General features: G+C 38.1%; 1 protein-coding gene across 1 annotated transcript in view; it reads right to left on the bottom strand.

The window, feature by feature from the left end:
* The window catches only part of LOC126273073 (uncharacterized), a 108,236-nt gene that overhangs the window by 8,455 nt on the left and 76,004 nt on the right, over window positions 1–23,777 (bottom strand). Inside the window, exon 10 of the mRNA XM_049976484.1 lies at window positions 18,562–18,633. Coding sequence (XP_049832441.1) covers window positions 18,562–18,633 — 72 coding nt within the window. The remainder of the gene's footprint in view (window positions 1–18,561; window positions 18,634–23,777) is intronic.

Genomic DNA, 23,777 nt, shown 5'->3' with positions numbered 1-23,777 from the left:
GACAGAGTTCAGTGCCCCCTGTCAATGCTGATGTAGCCAGCTGCCCATCGCTGGTTGGCCTCACATCGGGTGCAGACTTCGAGAGCATCAGTACTGAGTAATACAAAGATGATACTTTTCCTGTGTTCTGCGAAAGGTTGTTGTTGTTGTTGTGATTTTCAGTCCTGAGACTGGTTTGATGCAGCTCTCCATGCTACTCTATCCTGTGCAAGCTTCTTCATCTCGCAGTACCTACTGCAACCTACATCCTTCTGAATCTGCTTAGTGTATTCATCTCTTGGTCTCCCTGTACGATTTTTACCCCCTACACTGCCCTCCAATGGTAAATTTGTGATCCCTTGATGCCTCAGAACATGTCCTACCAACCGGCCCCTTCTTCTTGTCAAGTTGTGCCACAAACTGCTCTTCTCCCCAATTCTATTCAATACCTTCTCATTAGTTATGTGTTCTACCCATCTAAGCTTCAGCATTCTTCTGTAGCACCACATTTCGAAAGCTTCTATTCTCTTCTTGTCCAAACTATTTATCGTCCACATTTCACTTTAATACATGGCTACACTCCATACAAATACTTTCAGAAACGACTTCCTGACACTTAAATCTATATTCAGTGTTAACAAATTCCTCTTCTTCGCAAACGCTTTCCTTGCCATTGCCAGTCTATATTTTATATCCTCTCTACTTCGACCATCATCAGTTATTTTGCTCCCCAAACAGCAAAACTCCTTTACTACTTTAAGTGTCTCATTTCTTATTTCCCAAAAAGTAATAGAGAGTAGAAGTAATTGGACATAGGCAGCACAGGAAGATGTTTCATAACAAGAAATTAAGTTATGTTTCTTTCCTTTTTAGAAATAAAGACTTCTTTTCATTTGAAAGTGTATTTATAGATCATTTCGGATTCCTGCCACCGGCCATTGCAACTTCTCTCCTTCCTTGTTCGTGTCAGGGCTGACTCCCACAGTAGCTGACAAAACATCTGGCAACAGGGATTTCAGAACCAATGCTGCCTTTGTTCTTTGCTGCTCCATCATGGTGCATCATTAATATTTCTCTCTTTTCTTTCAGAGGAGCATTGCTACTAATTGTGTCTTTTTTGCAGATAGCCACAATGCTTTCACTATTTGTATAAGTAAATTGCTTATACTTAATGTGTTGCAGCACTCCTCTTATTATAATGGCCTCTTACCTGCCTCCTACACCACCTGTGCCTATACCTGCAGGTGCTGCTGGCTTTGATCTAATGCAGTTTATTCAGTTTTACAACCACCAAATGTCGCAGTTGACGATGGCAGTTCAGCAGCCATGGCTGCATCAACTCTGCCACAACAGTCAGTCACATCCACGGCACTGCCTCCATGCATTCCGAACTTTCAATGAACAACAAAGGGAATGGAATGAGTAGTATGCTCAGTTTGATGCTCACTGTGCTACACATCAAGTGCAAGGTACTGTGAAACTTTCTTATTTCTTGTCAATGGCCAGCACTGGAGTGTACCACTTCACGCACAAGTTATTCTCAACTAATAGGCCATAGCTGCTAGTTTTTGAAGATTTAGTTTCCATCCAAACTAAGTATGATGAGGATTAGACAGAGGTTACTGCAGCTTGTTACAAGTTCTTTCGATTGTGGAAAAAGCCAGAACACTCATACCGCCAGAGGGCCACTGAACTTCCTGGTTTGACACAACAGTGTTTTCAGTGTAGCTGTGGACAGAGCACTATAGTGATGCAATGATTCATGAAGCCATTATGTATTATGTGCCTGATCAGGAATCGTGAATAAATTCTCAAACATTCTGATCCTACTTTGCAACAAGTGTTACAAATTATTGAACATCAGGACTCATATAATAGTGCCGTAGAAAACTTTGAGGTACCTCCTGTCTGCAGTGTAACACAAAGTGACAAACAGGCCACCATGCCGTGGATACAATAAACAAGAGTCAGCACAAGACAAAACTACTCGTGCTTTTCTTGGGGAAAGCCAGGTCATGTACAGTTTGTGTGCTTGAAACAGGGAAAGAACTCTACCCACGTTCGCTCTCATAAGTGTGGAGTATCTTTTCACAGAGTGAATGAAGTTTTTTCAAACCAGCACTGGTAATGACCAAATTCAGGATGTGCCTTCTCCCCTCCCAAGTGCTGCGCAATGAAAATCAAACAAACTGTTTATGAACTTAGTCATTGCCAGACACTGGCACTTATGAACATTTGGGCTCACCATAGTTGACAAAATCTTGCACACGACTAACTGTGTATAACAGTCAGGACAGTCTAGTGCCTGGTACATGTAGTTTTCCTGCCACTTTCCATTTTCACACCAGAACAATGACATTTACAATTTTGTATTCATGAGACTGTGAAAATATTTTTGATTAGATTAATTTCATTTATTTGGTCTTCGTATTTCAAGAAAAGGTACTTTCTGTGTCTGCTTTCAACCCAAAAGACAGTGTTACTCAACTGATTGTGGAGTTTCCTGATTTATTTTCTGAAAGACTCGGTAGAGCAAATAATCTTATGGTGCACGCTACAGTGAAATACAATACGCAGTGTTGGTTTTTTCAGTTGCATCCCATTCCTCATGCATTTAGAGACAAAGTTGGAAGTGAAACTAAAGAATGGCAAGACAATGGTGTTATTGCTCCTAACCCAGTTAGTCAATGGGCTTCTCCCATAGTAGTCTTACAAAGCCTTCTGGAAGACTTCGTCTCTGTGTTGACTTCAAATCCACTGTGAATCCACAAACAATAATTGATACTTTTCTGTTGCCTTGCCCAGAAGAATTAATGGACAGGCATGGGCATACCACTATTTTTCAAAATTGACTTATATGATGTGTATTTACAAATACTGCTAGATGAGGAATCTCAGAAAGTGTTTGTGGTCAACACACATTTAGGATTATTCAAATTTTTGTGCTTACCCTTTGGGAGTGCTTCCTTGTCTGCTACTTTCCAATGCTACCTAGAACAGCTTACAAAAAAATTTCCACTCTGTTCAAATTACTTGGTCATATTGCGGTGTCAGGATGTGTTCCGGAGGAACATATCAGTAACCTTTGTATGCGTTTTCAAGTACTTTCAGCTGCAGGTTTTATGGGTCACCTTGATAAATGTGCCTTTTTTCAGACTGAAATTCAGTAATCAGGTCCTGCTGATAATAGCCAAGGTGTTCATCCGCTTCAATCACATTTACTGGCCATCTGTGACTTCCCTGCTCCACAAAATGTGATGGAACTGCAGTCATTCTACATCTACATCTGCATCTACATCCATACTCTGCAAGCCGCCTGACGGTGTGTGGCAGAGTCATTTATTTGGAAGTTGACATATTATTTCCAGTTTATACCCAACATATTGCAACTCTGTTGCATCTTTTGTGCCAGAAGAATGTGCCTTTTGTTTCGACCAGAGATCGTCAGGATGCATTCCAGTAACTAAAAAAAAAAATGCCTTGTTAAGTGACATATGCCTTGTTCATTTTGATCCCACTAAGCCTATGGTTTTAGCAGCAGACACTTTTTCGTACAACATCAAAGCTGTGCACCCACACAAATTTGGTTTGCAGGACTTTTGCTTCCAACTTATTGGCCAAAACTCAATGTAACTATCACCAAATCAAGAAGGAAGTGCTTGCTATTATCTATGACATGACAAAGTTTCATCATTATCTAAGTTTTGCTTAGTGATGGACCATAAACCACTTCAGTCTCTGTTTCATCCATCTAAACTTGTTCAACCACACACAGCTCAGAAGCTACAATGTTGTTGTTGTCAAGTATCAGTATGAAATACTGCACTGATGAATGTCAAAGCATTCAAATTCTGATGCCCTTTCTCGGCTTCGTGTTGGTCCTGATTCTAAATTGAATGTTACTGCTAAATCTTGTTGTCAGATCAACGTGCAGGACATGGAACTTTTATAGAATTTTCCGCTGCACCACACGAAAATTGCAAGGGCCACAGAAGCAGACCCTTTCGTTACACTATATCTGTACTGTGTGGCCTCGTCCAGAGAAAAATGTTCAGAATTGTTTTGTGCTCTGATATTTTGCTCATCAGCATTGCCTCAATATCCAGCATGGTGTGATTTATTGCAAACTGACTCTGGACAAACATGTGTGTTTATTCTTAAAGTGTTGCAATAAGGTGTGTTGCGATGGCTCCACCCAGAACATTGAGGAATAGTATGTACAAAACAATTAGCACGTCGGCACTGTACTTGGCCAGGCATGGATGCCCACATTGAACAGATGACATCACAGTGTCGTGCTTGAGCTGAAAATCTATTGTCCCTGCCGAAAATGTTTTCAACCCAGCCAAAGTCTCAGTTGCCATGGAAACAAATGCATATTGACTTTGCTGGTCTCTTTTGGAACACTGCTTGGCTCTTTTAGCAAATATCCATTTGCAGTGCCCATGAACTTGATTACATCGCATATTACCATTCAGGCTTTGTCATCTATTTTTAGTTTAGAAAGTTTGGCTGAAATGTTGGTTACAGACAATGGACCACAGTTTATGGTTCAGTACGTTGAACAGTTTTGTACAGCCAGTGGTATCAAACACCTTACCAGTGCTCCATTTCAGCCTCAATTGAACAGAGGAACTGAACAGTTTGTGTGTATGTTCAAGCAACAGATGAGGGAACTAAGTGCAACCCACACATGGGAGCAAGCTCTGCTGCTCTTCCTCACAATGTACAACTCCCAATCCTGCAATGGTCCATCATCAGCAGGGAGTTTCTATGTGACTGCTGCCACCATACACTGCTCCAGTTGCTCCACCCACCACAGCACCCAGTACCCATACACTCTGCAGGTATTCCTTTGTGCCTAATGATTCTGTTCTTTTCATAGTTTTTGGTTGGTCACACCAGGCACTGGGAGAAAGGAACGATTCTTCGCAAATTGAGCACTTTCTTGTATTTAATTCAAGGTCCTGCTGGTTTTCTGCGCCACCATCAGAACCAGATTCGTACTCATCAGTTGCGAGATTCTTCCACAGATTTCCTGTCCCCAGATTTTCATCCTACTGGGATCTTGCAGCCACTGTGGCCAGTCCTGGATGCCTCTTTGGCGTTGCCTGTGGAACCGATGGAGCTGGACCATAACCTTCACCGCCACAGCAGCTCAACTTCCTGGCACTTGTCCCGGTGCCCACTGTGGTGCCAATGTCCTCATCATCACTGCCCTCGCTGTTTTTCAATGGACTGATTCAGGAAGAGGGTGGGTGTCTTTCCGGGGTTATCCAAACCACATTCCCTTGGAGCGCAGGACAGACATCAGGGCTTGACTGGGGGCTTGATATTGGTCCCAGTTTTCCAGTTTTGGTTCCCAGTTCCTCAAGCCACCTGGCTTCCTGCAGCCTCCTCCACCCCCCCCCCCCCCCCTCCCAATGTCATAAGATGGCTCCCTAAATGACAATAATACAGTTTGGGGGGGAGGGGGGGAGGAATATGCATTCATAACGCATTGACTGCACACCGACCAGTGCAGTGCCATGCCGTGAAACAGTATCAAGAAGGCAGTGACTCGGATGCCAGTGGGAAGACCAGGCAGTGCCCCACCTCCAGGAATTCAGAGTTTGGCGCCTCCTGTCAATGCTGACTTAATCAGCTGCCCATCGCTGGTTGGCTTCAGTTCGGTTGCAGACCTTGAGAGCATCAGGAACATGTTTTCTGCGAGTAGTAATAAAGAGTAAATGTAATTGCACATGATGGCCACCTCATAACAAGAAGTTAAGTTACATTTTTTCCCTTTTAGAAATAAAGAGTTTATAAACTATATGTAGAAATCATTTTGGATTCATGCCACTGACCATTGCAACTAATCTCCTTCTTTGTTTGTGTCAGTGTTGACACTCACAGCAGGTTTTCAAATCTCATCTGGCGCCATCCTCAACAATCACTCTTTCCTTCTCATCGTATCCAGTAAGTCTCCCTTGACCAAGGTTTCTGGGTGGCTTTTCTGAACTCTACCCCTTTTCCTAAACCTCTCCAGTCCTTTTCCTTCACCCGTCTTCCTTCCCACTCAACTCTCCTGCCAGAAGGAGGAGCCACTAGTTCTGAAAACTTGCATATGTAAAATCTTTTTCTGTATCTGTATTCTCCTGCTGCTGCTTGGTGAGCAGATTTTTTACCTAGCCAATTACATTATGACCTATTAGCCAATAGTTCATCAATAATCACTACTATCAGCACTTGTCTTCTTTGGAATTAGAGTTATTACATTCCCCTTAAAGTCTAAGGGTATTTTTACTGTCATAAATCTTGCACACCAGGCGGAATAGTTTTGTCATGGAACATCTCTCCCAAGGAACCCGATAATTGTTAGAGAATGTAATCTACTTCAGGTGTCTTGTTTCATCTTAAGTATTTCAGTACTAGGCTCAGTAACAGACGAAGTTCCACATGAATCATTCCAACTTTGTAAACAGAAATACAGTAATGAAGCACCAAAAAACATGAGACTGTCAATAGTGGGGTTTAATCCACTGAAGAAAGAAAAAGAAAAGGAGGTCCAGAATACATGGATGATGAATTTATTTCATGGTTACACAAAATGCATGTAATCAGACATTATTTAGAAAATAAATATCTGTGCAGGACAGGATGAGGAAGAAGAAGAAGAAGAAGAAAACAAAAAAATCTTCAGTAACTAGAAACTATACCACAGAAACTGTTCATAATAATGTATGGACTACAGGTCAAAACAATGGTGTTTTATTTGTATAGTTGTATTTTCTTGTCAGTTTACTTTCTGTTTTTTTTTTATATTACTATATTGTTTTATGAGGGTTATTTGGTCATTATAACTTACTGACAGCGCGTTCTGGGGAAAGGGCCTCTAAATGTTTATCAGAATCATTATTGTTAGTGTTAAATACATAGGTTAAAATATCAAGTGGCAGACAAAGAGAGGTGCATAGTGGACTGTGGTCCCAAATAAAGCCAAAACATGATCAGTAAGTAAGGGGTATATTGGAGTTTGAGGTTCCATATGCATACAAAAAAAAAAAAATGTTGGGAAAGACTACAGATGACACATCAAATGATATTCAACAATAGCTGGAAAAAGATGGGCTGAATATTGGTGCTCAAGGTTATTACAATGCTGCATCAGTGTCAAGTGTACATGGAGGAGTTCAACGAAAAATTTGAGAAGTTAATCTGTTCAGTCTCTGAGCTAGTCATTCCTTAACTATTTTTTGGGTTCATGCTTTCTTGCTTGTTCCCTCTAGTGTCATCTGTTTTGGGACTGTAGAGAAGGTATATTCATTCATTCCCACCTTCTTCATACAAATGGGAATTACTTGTAGAAAAAGCAGAAACAGTTTGAAACAGTTGTCTGATATTTGCTGGAGTACTCATTACAATTCAGTTAAAGTCATAAAAGAAAATGTGGAAACAATTTGGAGCACTTTGGAAGATATGCAACATCCATCTTAGCCAAATCTTGACACTAGACTTGCAGCAAGCTTGCTCCTGCCAGCAATGTGTGATTTTACAGTATTGACCCACAGCAACCTTTGTCTCACAATATTGGAAGAACATTAATTTATGTCCAACAATATCCACAGTCTCCAAGAATGACTTCAAGTAAAGGACTCACCAAATTAAAAATCCTGAATGAGGTTTTAGTGATGGAACAAACTACAGTTGTAGACAATACTGTTAGAGCTTTAACATATTAAAAATAATAGCAAACCAGTTACAAAATCAGGTTTATTAAACCCTGACAATGGTTATGATAGTTTTAAAACTGTATTCTTCAGAAGATGTAGGACCTGTTAACGAGGTTACAACATTGTTTATGGCACAAAGATAGTACCATTACAACAAGCAAAATTCCAGGAAATATTACAATAAAAAAGCATATTTAACATAAAATCACATTACCTTTAATCAAAGTGGGAGTCGTTGTTTATGTCTAGTACATGTTATCCACTTAATCACCTTGTAGATACATTATATAAAAGTAGTAGCTATCTGCTGAAGGGTTTTGTCTTAAAACATCTAATTTTTTTTAAAAAAAATCACATATTCGATGCAGGATACAACAATATCTATTATGTCACTTGAAAGATTTGTATAAAACTGACATTAAATATAAAATGTGACATCAATATGTCACATTCAGAGCTAGCAACATGTGCCAACTGGCTGAAGAGTGGAGGTACTAGACTTAAATTACCTCTGGAAGGTGGCTATCCTGCACGTCCTATATGTGTGTGTAACTGCAGTGAGCAGCGTGTGTAACTTCTCTAGTACATATCATTAACAGAATTAACATATTCACTAAACAGTTGAAAAGAGAAAGAGGAGAGGGGCTAAATGGAGTGTTAGGGGGTGTTACTAAACTCAAATGGCTTATAGAAGGCCCACAGGCTCAGGTAAACATAGCAGACTCTTTACAAAACATGCAAACTGTACAAGAAGTACTTGTGCTTGAATACACAACCATAAAAGTATCATGCTAAAGTGTGCTTTATGAAGAAATGTGCGAGGAGGGGGTAGTTATAAAACAACCAGAAAAATAGTAAATGAAGCCTCACTAACCAGTGTATATGCCTAGAAATCATGATGATGTAAACAGAATAAAAACTAAAACATAAAAGGGGGGGGGGGAATAAGTGTAAAATGGTACATTACTAAAATATTGAACATCAACCAACTGTGGATGACAAAGTACATTGTAGAATAACAAGAGACATATTCTTACTGAACACAGAATTTTGAGGAAAACAAACACTATGTGAAGCCCAGCACTGAGCAGTCAATTTGGCTACTTGGCCAGAAGTAGATGCTTAAAGCCTTCCAGGAACTGTCTGACATGGTCAGATTCCCTGGGACTAAATGTGGATAAGAATTTAAGCTGGAATACACATATTGATTTCCTATCAAATAAACTATGCAGTTTTTTCATTTGCAATGCAAATACTAGCAAATTCCACGGAGTACACAAAATATTGCTTATCATAGTTATTTTGAATCTGTCATTAGATAGGGGATAATTTTCTGGTGAAGTTCTGTTCAAATAGTGTATCTTGAATACTAAAACTGCAAAAGAAAATTGTCCAATACATGTCTACTGCACAGCAAACAGAGTCTTGTTGCCCATTATTTCTTAAACTACAAATCCTAACTGTTACCTCCATATACATTTACAAAATTGTAATCTTCCTACAGTCTGGTCGCTTTAATTCCACAAACCAACCAATCTTCCTACACAGCAGACAAAAATTATTTGAGGAGAAATGTTTTAATCATACGTATAACATAAGAAACAAAAATAATTTTATGCTACCCAGCCACCAGTTGAAATTATATGCACGGCCTCCATAGTATATGGGGATAACAATATATAATAAGTTAACTGGCAAGAATATATTTAATGTGAACCCAGAAATTTTAAAAATGATGCTATAGCAGATTCTGTGGGAGAAATTCTACTATTCAATAGAAAGATTCATAGAGGGTGAAATGATAATTTGAGGAAAGGGTAATTAAGTGTTATGTTTTATTGTATGTATATGTAACAAACTTGCATTATTATTACATGGCCACTTGTTAACATCAGCCGTTATTTGTTTATGATGAAATTTTACTACAATTTGACTTGTCTTCTGTACCTGAATCTAATGACTTAGATGATGTATGTTATGAGACAAATAAATCCACTATTCACAATTCTACTTGCATGTTGAAGCTGATCATTTAAAATGTTTTTCTCCAAGCATTTGAAAATTTCATGTTGCAGCTGATCATTTAAAATGTTTTTCTCCAAGCATTTGAAAATTTTGTCTTCTGTACCTGAATCTAATGACTTAGATGATGTATGTTATGAGACAAATAAATCCACTATTCACAATTCTACTTGCATGTTGAAGCTGATCATTTAAAATGTTTTTCTCCAAGCATTTGAAAATTTTAAGCTCTTCCCGTAAATCTAATGTATGCCCTTTAACTTCTTTGTCTAAGATTCTGGTATCCTATAAATCCTTCAGAGTATAATCAGCAATAAATAAATATTCTGTGAAGATGGAATTGTGTACAGTACTACCTGTCTTTCTCAATAGACTTGATTGCTATACCAGTTTGTCCAGTATAGTAACTGGAACAATTACTGCAGATCAGAATTTGAGAGTGGATCCTCAACATTTTTGACAGTATGCACAAGATGTTTCTGTAAGTTATTATTAGTAGAGAAAGTTTGTATTTATTCACCAGAAACTGTTTAATCCTATAGGACACATTGCCAAAAAATGTGATGGAAATGTATTTATTATTGACTTCTTTACTGTAAGTGGATCTGTTACCTTTTGGTAGTTTTGCCACTTATGACATGATCTATTACATCTTGTTTATATCCACTTCTAGTAGCAATTGATTTCATTACATTAATTTCATTTTGTAACTTACTAGGAGACAGGAGCGTCTTTTTGGCACAATCAAAAGTGGAATGAAGACATGCTAATTTGTGTCCACATCTACATCCATACTCCGCAAGCCACCCGACGGCGTGTGGCGGAGGGTACCCTGAGTACCTCTATCGGTTCTCCCTTCTATTCCAGTCTCGTATTGTTAGTGGAAAGAAGGATTGTCGGTATGTTTCTGTGTGGGCTCTAATCTCTCTGATTTTATCCTCATGGTCTCTTCGCGAGATATACGTAGGAGGGAGCAATATACTGCTTGACTCTTCGGTGAAGGTATGTTCTCGAAACTTTAACAAAAGCCCGTACTGAGCTACTGAGCGTCTCTCCTGCACAGTCTTCCACTGGAGTTTATCTATCATCTCCGTAATGCTTTCGCGATTACTACATGATCCTGTAACGAAGCGCGCTGCTCTCCGTTGGATCTTCTCTCTCTCTTCTATCAACCCTATCTGGTACGGATCGCACACTGTTGAGCAGTATTCAAGCAGTGGGCGAACAAGCGTACTGTAACCTACTACCTTTGTTTTCGGATTGCATTTCCTTAGGATTCTTCCAATGAATCTCAGTCTGGCATCTGCTTTACCGACGATCAACTTTATATGATCATTCCATTTTAAATCACTCCTAATGCGTACTCCCAGATAATTTATGGAATTAACTGCTTCCAGTTGCTGACCTGCTATTTTGTAGCTAAATGATAAGGGATCTATCTTTCTGTGTATTCGCAGCACATAACACTTCTCTACATTGAGATTCAATTGCCATTCCCTGCACCATGCGTCAATTCACTACAGATTCTCCTGCATTTCAGTACAATTTTTCATTGTTGCAACCTCTTGATACACCACAGCATCATCTGCAAAAAGCCTCAGTGAATTTCCGATGTCATCCACCAGGTCATTTATGTATATTGTGAATAGCAACGGTCCTATGACACTTCCCTGCGGCACACCTGAAATCACTCTTACTTCGGGAGACTTCTCTCCATTGAGAATGACATGCTGCGTTCTGTTATCTAGGAACTCCTCAATCTAATCACACAATTGGTCTGATAGTCTGTATGCTCTTACTTTGTTCATTAAACGACTGTGGGGAACTGTGTCAAATGCCTTGCGGAAGTCAAGAAACACGGCATCTACCTGTGAACCCGTGTCTATGGCCCTCTGAGTCTCGTGGACGAATAGCGCGAGCTCGGTTTCACACGACCGTCTTTTTCGAAACCCACGCCGATTCCTACAGAGTAGATTTCTAGTCTCCAGAAAAGTCATTATACTCGAACATAATACATGTTCCAAAATTCTACAACTGATCGACGTTAGAGATTTAGGTCTATAGTTCTGCACATCTGTTCGACATCCCTTCTTGAAAACAGGGATGACCTGTGCCCTTTTCCAATCCTTTGGAATGCTTCACTCTTCTAGAGATCTACGGTAAACCGCTGCAAGAAGGGGGGCAAGTTCCTTCGCGTACTCTGTGTAAAATCGAACTGGTATCCCATCAGGTCCAGCGGCCTTTCCTCTTTTGAGCGATTTTAATTGTTTCTCTCCTTGTGTATGAGAAGAATCATCTGGGATAATACTATCCACGTACATTGGCTCATGTCTGCAGTTCGTAGTCTAGTGGCTAGCATTTCTGCCTCTGAATCACGGGGTCCCGGATTTGATTTCCAGCCACACTGGGATTTTTCTCTGCCTAGGGACTGGGTGTGTTGTCCTTATCATTTCGTCATCATTCATGAAAGTGGCTAGATTGAACTGCGTAAAGAGTGGGACTTCATACGGGCACTGATGACCATGCAGTTGAATGCCCCACGAATCAAACATTATCATTACATTGGCTTATGGGGAACAGGGGAACATTAAAGCTGATGCTGTTATCTACTATAGGTATTTTAAGATTGAGTAAGTTTAGCTCCCTGCTTTCATTCTGAATATCTTTTCTGAGGCATATTTCCTTTTCAAACTATTGAATGTGCTGAACAACTGTTCTAATTCTTGGCCGTTGCCATCAAAGGCAATAATTACACATCTACATAATGAGCATAAAATTGTATTTTTCTTTGTTATCCTGAGCTAGAATTGAAGAAAACGCTTTCCAGAGAATTCATGAAAATGTCAACTAGGTGAGAAAGCTACACATTGCTATGCCATATGATTCTATGTAAATTCTACCACTGAATGTGAAATAACATATTTAAGTACCACCTGTTAAAAATTAATAATCTCAGTGATTTGTACCTCAGTTAATTTTTTATACTGTAATAAATTCTTCTTAATGATGCTGAGAGTCAAATAAGTAGGTACATTAGTGTAAAGACTTATTATGTCAAATGAGATCAACCTAGTGTCCAGCACACATTTTATTGTTTTTATATTGTTGACTAAGTCAGCAATACTGAAAGATTGCATTGACTAAAGGACAGATCAGGTGGTTATTTATGTAACTTACACTGACTCCAAAGAACTGGCGGCTTCAGAGTCATGTTGACAAGCCATTTCTTTTGAAACTTCTCATAAAAGCCGTATTTCTTTTTTCAGGTTAATGGTGGGATTGGTATCGACCTCAACAATGCAGTTTTTCTCGAAAAACTTTACAATTTTATCTATGTATTCTTTTACATAGGCTATAAAAGTAGAGTTTTCTTTGTCAGATTTAGTTATAAAAGCATCATTTTCTTTCCAGTTGTGATTAATAATATTAAATCAGTTTTTGATCTTTTTTACAAAAGTTAGCTCTTAATGCAATTTATTTTTCTATAATATTATTACACTCATGTGGCATCTCGACTTGTCTGACCTTTTCAAATAACAGACAAATCATTAAGTTCGGGGCACCATTGCATTTGAAATTTGAAACCTTTTTGCAAAAAAAAAAAAAAAAAAAAAAAAAAAAAAAAAAAAAAAAAAAAAAAAAAAAAAAAAAAGGGAATAACATAGCTGTGGGCAGAGCATGTGTAGTATGCATTTCTGCTGCTAAAAGTGTATAGCACATCTCACTGCCAGCCCAGTGGTGCCTTTGTTGTTGACCTCACTTGTTCTGTTCTTTTGCAGTGATTGATTTTGCTAGCACTGTTTTGTTCCTGTTCCATTTTTTACTACTGGGAGTTTAAGTGAACAATGTGCAGCAGTGAAATTTTGTTTTCTACTTACTAAAATGCTGCTGATACTGTTTTGATGTTGAAAATATCTTACCAAGATGGTGCTATGGGAAAAACTCAAGTTTATGAGTGGTTTGCTCAATTTAAAAATGGCAACATGTCGATAATGACAAACCTCATTCTGGACATCCATCAACTGCCCAAATCGACAAAAATTCATTTGGTGTTTGTTCCCCCAGGTCAGACCATCAATCTAGCGTTTTATTTGGAGGTTTTAAGAAGATGGAAGCACTGCTTGGACAAATGTATTACTTCTAATGGAGAGTATTCTGAAGGAGATAAGGTTGCTTTGTAAACAGTTTGAAAATTTATAGCTTTTAAAAAATAATTTTTTTTTACCCCCTAGTATATTTTCCTCTTGAGTGAAAATGATTTCAGTCTTATTCAATATTCTGTCAAAAAATGATGCTTAGTGTTAGTATCTGTAGTAATTGTGATGTTGTTATTAACCTATGCCCTACTTTAAATTTTAACAATTTCTGTTCATGTCTTGCCATAATTTCAGATGTACTATTATAAAAACCACTCGATCCAGCCTTTAGTCAACAGTATAGCAAGTGCATGCTACAGTTTAGCTAGGTGGCATCATTACAAAATCAATGGCTGGTTCATTTTCAAATGCAACTTCAGAGTTAAAAATATTGCTGAATTAGTCAACAAAATAAAAACAATAAAATGTACTCCAGATGCTAAGTTGGTCTCATTTGACATAGTCTTTGTGCTTATGTATCTACTGATTTGACTCTTGACATTATTGAGAAGAATTTATTACAGTATAAAAAATTAATTACTTACAAATCACTGGCCCTATTAATTTTTTACAGGTGGTACTTGTGAGTTAATGAGCATTTTGCTCTCATTTTAAATATATGGCCGAAAGAGTCAGTCTACAGGAATTGTGGAACGAACCCGTCATCCAGGACCATGTGCCATAAAGGGCGCAGATTCACCATGAAATGGGGAAATTCACCGACGTCTATTGTCTATTGAAGCTTAAGCACTGTAGTGTGTGAGTGAGAGAGATGAGAACCTATGTCATAGGGAAATACAGTAGAAGGCTTTTGTAGCCAGAGATACATAGCAGTGTTAAATATGGTGGACATAAGATTGGCCATAAAGGGAAACATTTATGGAAACTGTTTAATTCTGTAGTAATGCAGGGAATCAAGCCACAGTAATTTTAATCTGCCATCCTCTATAAATTTTTTGTTGCGATCCCAATAAAACTTGAATATTGATCATATCTATGAAAGTTTAGGATTTACTGTTAAAGTGAAATTAACAAGTTTTGTAAAAAAGACCTGAATGCTAAAATCTGAACGCTTTGGTCAATCTTAAAAATTGACATTTCATATAGAAGTGCATCATTAAAATGACAGGTGTTGTAAATATCAACTCTGTAACTTTATTTGTTTAAAAGATATAGTAAATTTAATTTATCAGTATTTACATTTAAGCATCAGATCATCATTTAGCCCACCCAAAACACGTTGAATGATGACAGCATGGCACCTTATTGTCTCATTATGCAATAGAATATTCATTGTAAAGTTTAGTGCCTAATAGTCACTTTTGTTTTTTATTTATTTATCTGAAAGCACATTGGTGCAAAGCTACTGGCCATGGCAGTCAAAGCTAAGAAGGAAATTGTATTGGTTTTATGTAAAGAATTTAACATTATTATGTAATGGATATTATTGTTACTTTATTTAGAATGTGAAAGTGGTCAATCTTTGATTATTTAATATGTTAAAATGTAAAATAATATAGAATAAGCTGTAGCAAATCAGATGGACAGGTACAGGAAAGGGAACTGCCATAGTCAGTTGAGCGAGGATATTCGGCGCGTGGGAAACATGGCCGGGGATGGACAGAGGGCAGTTCTTGTCTAGACACCAAAGAGTACAGTTCGGCTGGAGACACCAAAGGGTACAGCTTGGATTGAGATGCAAAAGCGGAGAGTCAGTCTTTAGGCAGCTATCAAGTGAGACAACTTAGAAAATTTCGCATTGTGTGGTATCGCGGGACTTAGTCTCTGAGCATTCAGCAGCCATGTGCCTGGTGTGAACTCTAACTTTTCGCATAGTTAACCAGTGGACTATCAAACTTGTAATTCACAATGAGATTGTGAAGGTAGCAGGGATAAAATACAGGGAGCAAAAGGCTATTTACAACTTGTACAGAAATCTGATGGCAGTTAAAAGAATCAAGAGATTGTGAACTGTGGTGGTGGTGGTTAGTGTTTAACGTCCCGTCGACAACGAGGTCATTAGAGACGGAGCGCAAGCTCGAGGTAGGGAAGGAGTGGGAAGGAAATCGGCCGTGCCCTTTTCAAAGGAACCATCCCGGCATTTGCCTGAAACTATTTAGGGAAATCACGGAAAACCTAAATCAGGATGGCCGGAGACGGGATTGAACCGTCGTCCTCCCGAATGCGAGTCCAGTGTGCTAACCACTGCGCCACCTCGCTCGGTTTGTGAACTGTGTCAAATGGATATGCACTCGAGTGTAATAGTAATTCTAAGTATGACCACTTTTGGTATTAGTTTGCTTTGTGACTAAACATTATTCTAACCAAATCACAACTGTGTGGGCTACATCATTTATGGGTTGTTAATTTAGTTCCTGATATTATTATTACTGTTATTATATGTTAACTTTGTATTTCATAAACTTGCCATCAGCCAGACAATTTAACCAAAGGGTCACAAGTGTCTAATTTAGGGCATGCCTAAAAAAGTTTGAGCCATTCGATGAAGAGGAACCACATGTGAGCCCGAACATCTTTGGGGAGATCAGCTCGCAATTGGGGGCTCATCCGGGATAGGAAGTTGGAAAGTGTTAGTTGAGGGATAAGAATCTTGCAAAGTGTTAGAACAGGATTGGATTTTGGAAAGTGTTAGTTGCAGAATATGAACTCTGGGAAGTTTAGAATCCGATTTGAATTCTGCAAAGTGTTTTCAAAAGTATTAGATGAATTTCAATAGGTTGGACCTCTCACGAAAGTTGAATGTGAGATCGTTTCAGGACTGAATATTAGTTTTCTTTAATAATTGTGAAATTACAATTGTAATTCTCACAGTTAATGACATTCTGCAGTGTGTATTACAATTACTGCATTATAAATACTCTATTTTTTTGGCAGCCATTATGTCAGTGGTTTTTTTACTGAATGTAAATACAGATACAGCAATTTCTAAGATGACCAAGGGCCTCTAATGGGCTTAGTCCACCGCTGTTATGGAAAGATGTGCTTAATAGTAGTACACATCCTACTAAAATATACTTTTATATTAGAATCAGATTGTTGTTCAAATATATGAAAAGTAAATATTTAACTTGTCTTATCTCATATAACTGCTTTGTTCTGTGAGCTTTCACTTGCATTAAGAGGACACCAATTTTATGTATATGTGGATAGATTCTAAGCTTAAGAGTCCTTGGGCTCATGATTATACACTTTTTCTTTTGCAAATCAGTAAATATGAAGCAACATTTGTTAAGTAATTCTTTAATTCTGTCTTAATATTTTCCTTTGGGGTCCATGGAATTTTTAAATATTTGATTACCTTTAAAGAATTTTTCAGCTTTTTCTACATAATCTTCTTTAGTAATGATAACAGGTGTGAAAATTACTGAACCATCAGTTTAATAACTGATAAAATTTGCAAAACACTAACATGAATTCCTTACAGAAGAATAGAGAAACTGTAGAAGCCAGCCTCAGGGAAGATTGGTTTGGATGCCAGAGAAATGTAGAAACTCTTGAGGCAATACTGACATTGTGATTTATCTTAGAAGATAGGTTAAGGAAAGGCTATGGCATTTGTAGACTTTGAGAAACTTTTTGAGAATGCTGACTGGACTACTCTCATTCACTGGACTACTCTCTTTGAAGGTAGCAGGGATAAAATACAGGGAGCAAAAGGCTATTTACAACTTGTACAGAAATCAGATGTCAGTTAAAAGAATCAAGAGGCATGAAAGGGAAGCAGTGGTTAAGAAAGGAGTGAGACTGAACTGTAGCCAGTTCCTGATTTTGATCAATCTGTACACTGAGCAACCAGTAAAGGAAACCAAAGAAAAATTTGGAGTAGGAATTAGAGATCAGGCAGAAGAAATAAAAACTTTGAAATTTGCCAGTGACAATATAGTTCTGTCAGAGAAGCAAAGGACTTAGAAGAGTAGTTGAACGAAATGGAGACTGTCTTGAAAGGAGAATATAAGATGAACATCAACAAAAACATAACAAGAATAATGGAATGGAGTCAATTTAAACCAGGTGATGCTAAGGGAATCAGATTAGGAAACGAGACACTTAAAGTAGTGGATGAATTTTGCTATTTAGGCAGCAAACTGGCTGATGATGGCCGAGGTAGTGGGCATATATATTGTAGACTGGCAATGACAAGAAAAGCATTTCTGAAGAAGAGAAATTTGTTAACATCAAATATAGATTTAACTGTTAGGAAGTCTTTTCTAAAGATATTTGTCTGGAATGTAGCCTTGTATGGAATGAAACATGGACAATAAACAGTTTAGATGAAAAGAGAATAGTAGCTTTCAGAATGTGACGCTACAGAAGAATGCTGAAGATTGGATGTATCAATCACATAACTAATGAAGAAGTACTGTATATAATTGGCGAGACAAGAAATTTGTTGAATATTTGGATGAAAGTTCAGGTGTGCATGTTTAAACATCCGTAGCACACAGGCACCTGAGCAGCAGCCCATCATCCCTCAAGGCCTGACCAGTGGTTCAGCTAAAAAATGTCTATAGCACTGTGGCCACAACAGCGGATTCAAACATGCCTGAAGCACCTGGGTGATGGTGAAGCAATGGATGTTAGAATGTAAGAAACAATACAAAGGTTAAGTTGTTTCAACCAAGTATCTGGTATCATTTATGATTAATATAGTTAGGTAAGAGTTTGTAACTAATAAACTTTCTTCATCTTACCTATCTTTTCATAGTGAACTTCCTCTTCCTCTTCATCAGTGTTCCTTTGGAATAGAAAGGCCGCACCAAGAGCTGCACAAAGAGAAATGGAAACACTTGTTATGATGTACAACAACAAAGAGCTCTTTGTGCAGCTTACACACACACACACACACACACACACACACACACACACACACACACACACACATTCTATGCAAAGAAGAATGACCACTCATAGTATATACCAGTATTCACTCCATAGAAAGTGATTTAAAACTTGTCCTTTCTAACTTCCCTTTAAAAAAAAAGGTTAAAAATATGATACACCGTTTCTTGTTATTACAGCAAACTGATTGTTTAGTGGTGCAGGAAAATGGGTTTTACAACTCACATTGTAATTTCTTCTTTAATATTATACCTATAGAATGTACTTAGCTTTTTACAAGGAGCAAAAAAAAAATGTATGGACATGTTAGGAAATTTGTGATTAAAGAGATCACAGAATTCTCAGCAATGAATTATTGTGAATGAATTTATTCTGTAAGGAAGTGTTTTGTTTCTGAGATCATTATATAGGTACATAGATTTTGCCAGTGCTGATTTTAAGTACTTTCATAGGCCCAACAGCTCTAGAACACAGTCTTTCACTTGTACAGAACACAGGCTGCAAGGAGGTTTCCCTGAGATTCGGGACCTATATTTGGAATTCAGTAAGAATAATATTTATATTTTTGTCATTAAAATGAATTCTCCTTGTTCCAAGCTGATTCATCTAAGCTTTGCTTTTCTCTGCAGTTGTGTGTCTGATTCCAAAGCCTCCAAAGATACATTGTATTGTCAAGCCACTGCAAAACCTAAATTTTAGGAGGCACCTGTAGATTTTTTTAAATGCTTGACTTGGATTTAAGACATTCACAAAGCCTCTTATAGACATTTACAGACACCACAGTCTTAGTTGCAGCATCTACATCTGAATCTATACTCTGCAAACTGCTATGAAGTGCATGGCAGGTGGTACATCCTATTGTACCATCTAGTAGGGCTTTTTTCAGTTCCATTCACATATGGAGCATGAAAGGAATGCTTTAATGTATCTGAGTGTATGATTTAATTAGTCTAAGCTCATCTTTATGATCCCTATGGTAAGGATACGTTGGGGACTGTAATATACACTGAAGCACGAAAGAAACTGGAATAGGCATGCGTATTCAAATACAGAGTTATGTAAACAGGCAGAAGGAGAGGGTGGCAAAGCTACTGCACTCTTTTTAGATTGAATTCAGCTGATGGGTTCCCTGCATAAAAAAGTCCCTCTAACAAAGAAATCATCTTCAGAGGTGGTCAGGTATCCAAATACAGAAGGAATTTGCATATTTTATCAAAATATAAGAGGGATTAGAGTTGGTGAGCTAGTTATAAATGTTGACTCTGACATTAGTGGTATATTGGAGTACCACTTAAATACTTTGACAATTCAGAGGCTTCCTTTACCAGGATACAGATAAGCTGGCTGTTTTTCAAGGAGTTCTTTGTGAAGTAGGGGAGCGGCAATGTATATAAAAAATAGTATTCCATTTGAGTCTGTATATGTATCATGGCACTGCACTGAACAGATATTTGAGTGTTGTGCAGGAGCAATTGAACTTAATGAAACTAAACTTGTAATTGTTGTAGTTTATAGGTCCCATAACTATGAGTTCAGAGCATTTCTGCTCAAGCTAGAGAGGGTTCTTGGTTCGCTTTATAGGAAGTACAAAAATTAGTTATATGTGGTAACTTTAATACTAATTTTGTATGTCATAGTGCAAGGAAAAGGATGTTGGTAGATCTCCTAAACTCATATGATCTGATGCAGACTATGTTTTTTTTCCAACCAGGGTGCAGGGGAACAGTAGCACAGCCGTAGACAGCATTTTTATTCACTCTTCATCATTAGAGGCCATTTGGTTAGTAAAAGAGTGAATGGCCTTTGGACCTTGATGCACAAATTTTAACAATAAAAGGCTTTTGTACTCAACCAAATATCACATATAATTACAAACTATGTAGGAAAGGTAATCCAATGGCAATAGAGAGTTTTTTAAACCTTGTTAAGGAACAAGAGTGGCAGATTGTTTATAGTGTCGATAACATAGAGAGAGCACTTCATCTTCAGGCCACAAGTGGCCCATCAGGACCATCCGACTGCCATGTCATCCTCAGATGAGGATGCGGGTAGGAGGGGCGTGTGGTCAGCAAACCTCTCTCCCGGTCGATACAATGGTTTTCTTTGACCGGAGCTGCTACTATTCAGTCGAGTAGCTCCTCAATTGGCATCATGAGGCTGAGCGCACCCCAATAACAAAGATGAGAAATATAATGCATTCCTTAGCAGATTTCTCACGCTCTTTGAGAGTTTCTTTCCATTAGAATGTACTAAACAGAGGACTATCAGCAAAAGGCAGCCTGGGTGGCTGACTAGTGCGATAAGGATATCATATAGAACAATGTGGAAATTACATCAAAATGTTAGAAGCAGCCACAATCAAGATACAGTACCCTAATACAAACAGTATTGTAAGGTGCTTAAAAATTTTAGTAGGAAGGCAAAGAGTATGTAGTACACAAACAGAATAACTAATTCACATGATCAAATTAAAACCATAGGGTCAGTTGTGTAGAAAGTGTCTGGTCATCAGCACAAGGTCAACTATGTAAAGTCAGTTTGCAGTAAAAATACTGATAAGTCAGATATATGTACAGTATTTAACAATCATTTTCTGAGCTTTGCTGCTGAATTAAATAAAAACTTAGTTTCTGCTGGGAATTACATAACTCTATTGGAAAATTTCTTTCCAAGAATGATGTCTGAAACACTCCCCCATGATACCGACAAGGGGGAGATTGAGTCAGACATTAAATCACTGAAAACTTAAAGTCTCTCATGCATATGATGGAGTGCTTAGCAGAATCTTAAAGTACTGTGCTGCACATGTTAGACCTGTACTTAGCCATATTTGTAATTTTTCCTTTAATAATGGTAAGTTTCCTAAAAGATTAAAGCACTCAGTCATAAAGCAGTTTTATAGAAAGGGAGAAAGGTATAGTGTAGACAATTTTAGACCTTTTCTATGCCATCAGTGTTTGCTGAAGTTACTGAAAAGGCTGTATGTGTAAGGATAACCGAGCATTTTATATCACATAATTTGCTATCAAATATACAGTTTGGCTTTAAAAGCGGTATAACAACTGAAAATGCTATATTCTCTTTTCTCTGTGAGGTACTGGATGGGTTAAGCAAAAGGTTTTGAATGCTGGGCATATTTTTTGATTTAACTAAGGCGTTTGATTGTGTTGACCACAAAATATTGCTCCAGAAGTTGGACCAATATGGAATACGGGGAAGCACAATTGGTTCACCTCTTACTTCAACAACAGACAGCAAAAGGTCTTTATTCACAGAGTTGAGAATGGCTGTGAAGTGGGGTATGAGTGGGTTATAGTCTGTTGCAGTGTGCCCCAGGGATCAGTATTAGGGCACTCCTGTTCTTTATAATATAATGATGATACTTGGTAGTAAAGGAGGTTGTGTGCAACATTGACTTGGTTTCAGATAGAGCAGTTCATGATATAAGTTCATAGCTTGTAGAAAATAAACTAATGCTAGATTGCAGAAAGACTCTGTTTTGCAGTTTGTAACACACAATTCAACAAAACTCGAAATTTTAATTTCACAGAATGGGCATATGATTAGTGAAACCGAACAGTTCAAATTTCTAGGTGTTCAGACAGAAAGTAAACTGTCATGGGAAGCTCATGTTCAGGATCTTTTTCCAAGACTTAATACTGTCATTTTTACTATTCGAACAGTATCTGAAGTAAGTGATCATTCGACATGAAAATGAGTCTACTTTGCTTATTTTCATTTGCTTATGTCATATGGTATTTATATTCTTTACTGTCATTTCTTGTTAACAATATCAGCTTATTCCCAAGAATTAGCAGCTTTCACTCAATTAACACAAGGCAGAAATTCAATCTGCATCAGAAGAGTTTCCTCATGAGTCACTCCTTCTATTCTGCCAAGGAGTTCCTTGAAAAATTAATCTGATTCTTATGTTATATTGCTCATTGCGTTTACTTAAACTTATAGTTTGACTTTTTTGTATTTGTAAACATTTTATTTTATCTGTTATTACTTTTATGTTGTAATTTCACATACTGACATGTTCCATGGCCTTGGAGATTTGCTCCTCAATTTGGTCCTACGGAACTAGACATGAAAATAAAATAAAATAAAAGTACAGCAATACAGTTGGCAATGCTTATATAAGACAACAAGTGTATGGCACAGTTGTTAGATCAGTTACCACTGCTACAATGGCAGGTTATAAGATTTAAGTGAGTTTGATTGTAGTTATAGTTGGTGCATGAGCAATCAGACACAGCATCTCCCAGGTGGCAACGAACTGGGAATTTTCCAGTGTAACCATTTTACAAGTGTACTGTGAATATTCAGAATCTGGTAAAATATCAAATCTCAGACATTGCTGCAGCCTGAAAAATATCCTGTAAGAACAGGACCAATGATTACTGATGAGACTCGTTCTACATCACAGAAGTGCAACCCTTCCTCAAACTGCTGCAGATTTCAACTCTGGGCCACCAGTAAGTGTCAGCGTGCAAACCATTCAACAAAACATCATTGATATGTGCTTTCAGAGCTGAAAGCCCACTTGTGTAGCCTTGGTGACTGCACAACACAAAGCTTTATGCCTCACCTGTGCCTGTCAACACTGACATTGGGCTGTTGATTACTGGAAAGATTTTACCTGGTCAGATGAGTCTCACTTCAAATAGTATCAAGTAGATGGATGTATATGGGTATGGAGAACCCGGCATGTCAGCAAGGGACTGTTCAAGCTGGTGGAGGCTTTGTAATGGTATGGGGCATGTGCAGTTGGAGTGATATGGGAACCCTGATATGTCTAGATATCATTCTGACAGGTGACATGTAAGTAAGCCTTCTGTCTGACCATCTACATCAATTTATGTCCATTGTGCATATTGACAGACTTGAGCAATTCCAACAGGACAATGCAACACCCCACACATCCAGAATAGCTACAGAGTGTCCCAAGGAACACTCATCTGAGTTTAAACACTTACACTGTTGAGCAAACTCTGCAGCCATTATTGAGCATATCTGGGACATCTTGGAACATGCTGTTCAGAAGAGATCTCTACCCCCTCAT

Source organism: Schistocerca gregaria, chromosome 5, assembly GCF_023897955.1.
Source record: "Schistocerca gregaria isolate iqSchGreg1 chromosome 5, iqSchGreg1.2, whole genome shotgun sequence".
NCBI classification, from domain to species: domain Eukaryota; kingdom Metazoa; phylum Arthropoda; class Insecta; order Orthoptera; family Acrididae; genus Schistocerca; species Schistocerca gregaria.
This window is presented reverse-complemented; position numbering and strand designations above follow the sequence as displayed.